The sequence below is a fragment of the Bison bison genome, unplaced genomic scaffold, assembly GCF_000754665.1.
Source record: "Bison bison bison isolate TAMUID 2011002044 unplaced genomic scaffold, Bison_UMD1.0 scf7180017864516, whole genome shotgun sequence".
Lineage (NCBI taxonomy): Eukaryota > Metazoa > Chordata > Mammalia > Artiodactyla > Bovidae > Bison > Bison bison.
The window spans coordinates 2,382,930-2,387,392 of NW_011495069.1; the positions used below are offsets into that span (position 1 = coordinate 2,382,930).

The 4,463-nt window shown below is 46.6% G+C and overlaps 1 protein-coding gene across 1 annotated transcript in view; it reads left to right on the forward strand.

The window, feature by feature from the left end:
• The first annotated feature begins 4,306 nt into the window (after positions 1-4,306).
• The window catches only part of MINOS1 (mitochondrial inner membrane organizing system 1), a 38,430-nt gene continuing 38,273 nt past the window's right edge, over positions 4,307-4,463 (forward strand). The window contains exon 1 of the mRNA XM_010829941.1: positions 4,307-4,434. Within this exon, the coding sequence (XP_010828243.1) occupies positions 4,371-4,434 (64 nt within the window). The 5' untranslated portion in view covers positions 4,307-4,370. The remainder of the gene's footprint in view (positions 4,435-4,463) is intronic.

A 4,463-nucleotide genomic window follows, 5' to 3' on the forward strand; every position in this document is an offset into this window, starting at 1 on the left:
GCTGAGGGTCGGACACGACTGAGCGACTTCACTTTCACTTTTCACTTTCCTGCATTGGAGAAGGAAATGGCAACCCACTCCAGTGTTCTTGCCTGGAGAATCCTAGGGACGGGGGAGCCTGGTGGCTGCCGTCTATGGGGTCACACAGAGTTGGACACGACTGAAGTGACTTAGCAGCAGCAGCAATCAGACTACATCACTTAAAAGCAAGGAGGTACTTCCCTGGTGGTCCAGTGGTTAAGACTCTGCAGGCATCATAGGTTCAATCCCTGGTTGGGGAACTAAGATCCCACATGCTTGGTGGGGCCTGGGTGGTTGGCAGGGAAGAATAACATAGAAGTCAGAATAGTAGTTATGCTGGCTGCGAAGGAGGGGATATGACCTGGCAAAAGACACACCAGAGAGAGGGCCTCTGAGGTGCTGCTGCTGCTGCTAAGTCGCTTCAGTCGTGTCCGACTCTGTGCGACCCCAAAGACGGCAGCCCACCAGACTCCCCTGTCCGTGGGATTCTCCAGGCAGGAACACTGCAGTGGGTTGCTAGTAGAGTTGTTTTTACAATAATGTGTTACAGAATATTTATGCTGTCAGCGCTTTTCTGTATGCTTGTTATATTTCACACATACATATGTTTTAAAAGAGAAAGTGGGGAGGACAGCACCTGGGCTTTGGAACCCAATGAGGAAGCTCCTTAGTAGCTTTTCTGACTTTGAAGGTATTACAGAAGGGGCAAAACGATACAAGCGCCCTCTTGGTGGTGGCGGTGGTTTAGTTGCCAAGTAGCTTGACTCTTTGCACCCCATGGACTGTAGCCCGCCAGGCTCCTCTGTCCATGGGATTCTCCAGGCAAGAATACTGGCGTGGGTTGCCATTTCCTTCTCCAGGAAGACCCTTCTTAGAGAAGAAATATATGAAACAAAAAATGCAAATCGCCCTTTAAGAGAGGAATTAGTCTTTACTTGAAGGGGAACTGAAAAAAAAAAATACAGGAATATAAAAGACTTTTATTTATGCAGGTGCTGTGCTATAAAATGTTTTAGTTTGTGTTGTTAATGAAACTGGATTTACAACCTAGTAAACCAAACAAAGAGCTTATGTTTAGTTGATTAAACAGTTGAGGTTAAAATCTACCCAACTTTTTTTCCACGTTTTTTTCTATTCAATGTAAAAAGGAATTGGCTCTCTGACTGTGAAATTGCTCTAAGACAAGACTGTCTTTACCAATTTGAAAGGCAAACTTCTATCTTTGTGAAATTTGCTCCACACAACTGGGAGAAGTTCTATGATGGTAATAGCTTGTACAAAGAGTTCCAATTAGGAACCAAGCAATTCTTTAGGCAGTTTGTAGTTGCTAAACTATTTGGACATGACACTAACATCCTTTGATGACTTCCTTACTTTGTGATACAAGAACAGATTCCAGGGTCATCTGGAATTTTCCCGCTTGAACCCTGAAGCCTTGGTTATTTTTCCAAGGTGACCTGGGTTCTTTAAATAGAGAATGGTATTTAGAAGCCAAGATCTAGGCTTGCTTACTGCTACTGGTGTATCATTGTTTTTAGGCCCTCTCAGCAGACAGGGTTGGGAAACACACAGGATCAGGAAACACACACTTTTATATCTATCTATATTTTAAAAACATATTTATTCTGCTGTGTCTGGTCTTGGCTGTGGCACACGAGATCTTCATTGCGGGGCAAGGATGCTCTAGTTACGGCACAAGGGCTTAGCTGCTCCATGGCAAGTGGGATCTTAGTTCCCCAACCAGGGACCTTTGCACTGCAAGACCGATACTTAACCACTAGACCACCCTCTCTCTATTCAATACAATGAATTCATACTGAGACTCTTAGTTCCAATCCAACAGCAAAAAAATTTTTTCAAGCTTTTTCCCTGTTTGTAACTCCCTGCTCCAGCATTGAGAAATCTATTTTTAATCATTTTGAGTAGAACTAAATTTATATTGAGTGTATTGCTGAGGTTTTTTTGTAGTGATGTTCCTAAAAAAATTTTTTCCCCACTTGTATTGATCTTTTTTCTCCAAAAACTATAAAAACTCCAGAGCCTTCATTTATTTTATTCATTCAACCAACATCTATTCATCAAACACACACTATGTGTCACATACGGTTCTAGCGCTGGGGATAGAGCAGTGAGCAAAGCATCATATTGGGAGAGGAACCTGGAAAGAGGATAACAGATACAAACCAGGAAAAAGCTGGAATCTGAACCCAGACAGCCTGGCTCCAGAATTCACGCTCTACCATCTGCCTCTGAATGCTTTCGTAATTTGCTCTCTGCCTTCTACAAAAGTTTACAACCCTCTTGAATCCAATAAATGCGTCTGTCAGTTTCTAAATCTACACAATGCAGAGCCTTGTGCATCTTCCACGTTACCTAACGTCTCTGAGACTCAGTTTCCAAATCTTTGAAACTTAACATACTAAAATCACTTGCTGTGAGGATAAATGAAATTACATGCATTGCCTGGTGCCATCTGTGACACATCATAGGGATGCGGTGAAGTTAATTTTCCTTTTCTTTCTCAACACAAATACCGCACTGTAAAGTTCCCCCAGAACAGAGACTTTGTTTCCTCTAACTCAATCAATCATTTACCTATTCATTCTTGTATCCATTCAAAAAGCAGTTATTGAAAATCAATATATACTAGGCTCTCTGCTGGTCATCAGGGATAAGGAAACGACACAGGCCCCATTCTCAAGGAGCTCACAGTCACATCCGAGTCACACAAACAATTACCACACAATCTGATATGCTGCTCAAATGAGGACTGGATGAAGAGAGGTCACGGAAGGAGGCTTCCTGAAAGAAGGGGCCCTGTCACAGCAAGGACTACTAAAACAGTTCTGCTGTTAAGGATGCCAAGAACGAATGAATAAGGAAATGAGTGAATGAATTCAATTCAGCTCAAAAAATATTTCTTAGAAGATCCTACTGTCCAAGGCCTTGTGCTCTGAATTGGGAGTGTGCAGATGAGCAAGGGGCAACTCAGGCCTTTAAGGAGCTTCCAGTTTTAGTGGCAGATACAAATATCTATAAACAGGTGTTCCAGTGCAACGTGGAGGCTCCATGTGTCAGGTGAGCTCCTGCCGCAGGAGGGAGGTGGACAGTGGCTCCGGGCTGCATTAGTGAATGAAGGGGGTCTCTAGGTTCTTAGTGCAGGTTTCCTAAAGTGAACTCACTGAAGCTTGAATATAACCAGTAGATGAATAGGGGTCATTGACAGCTTCTAATCAGAGGAATGAAATGAAAAGTGTTAGTCGCTCGGTCGTGTCTGACTCTTTGCGATCCCATGGACTGTGGCCCGCCAGACTCCTCTGTCCATGGAATTCTCCAGGCAAGGCTACTGGGAGTAGGTAGCCATTCCCTTCTCCAGGGGATCTTCTCGACCCAGAGATCCAACCTGGGTTTCTCCCACTGCAGGCAGATTCTTTACCACCTGAACCACCAGGGAAGCCCCGTAAGAGGAATAAAAGGATCAAATCTGTATTTGTTGGTAGGCTAGAGGAAGGAAACGGGAAGGGAAAACTAAAGGACCCCGGCGAAGAGGCTGAATTATGAATAGGAAGGTTGACTAGGAGACAGAATTTAGCAATGCTTGCAATTACTTTGGGAGAATATGTAAAGAGGATAGACGGCAATCCAATGAACCAACACTCCAAAGCAGCTGGGAGAGGAAGCAACCGGCAACGGTCCTCTGAAGAGAAGAGTCAGAGGAGATTTAGCAGACTGGTGTCCTGGGAGCCAAATGAATAAAGAGAAGGCAGCGACAAGGAGGATCAAGAACGAGAAAGCGGCTGCGTCCAATGCCGTACAGAGGTCACAGGCGTCTGTGGCTTGGCAATAAGTGGCCTTTGCCTGGGCAATTTCTGCGGTCAGAGGTGACGGCGGGAGTTCCACGGCAATAAATGAGGGAACGCGGGAGGAGAAAAAAGCCAAGGTGAGGCGACCAATGAAGAGACCCTAGCGCGGTGCCCTCACTCGCCCTGGGGAATTTCCAAGGCCAGAGTCGGGAGCTGGTGTAGTGAAAGGAACCTTCCCAGACAGGCTCTGGATGCCGCCTAGGAAACCTGTCTGCCTCGCAACCCTTAGGTAGGCGCAGCTCCAAGGTCAGGGTCACCTCAGGCCTCCGCCACCCGTCACCTTGACGACCAACTGGAAAAAAAAAAAAACAAAACGGAAGTAGTCAGATCATCTCGCGATATCTGGTGCGCCGGCGCCGTCGGCCTTCCGGACTTGGGACAGGCGGCTGGCTATCGCGAGACTTGCCTGGGGGCGGTGGGGGAGGGGCTCGGAGCGCGGGGCCCGACGGTCCGGAAAGCTGGAGCGGCTGCTGCTGGCGGGGGAACATGTCGGAGTCAGAGCTCGGCCGGAAGTGGGACCGGTGCTTGGCGGACGCCGTCGTGAAGATAGGTGAGGGGCTCCTCGTCGTGTCCGGCGGG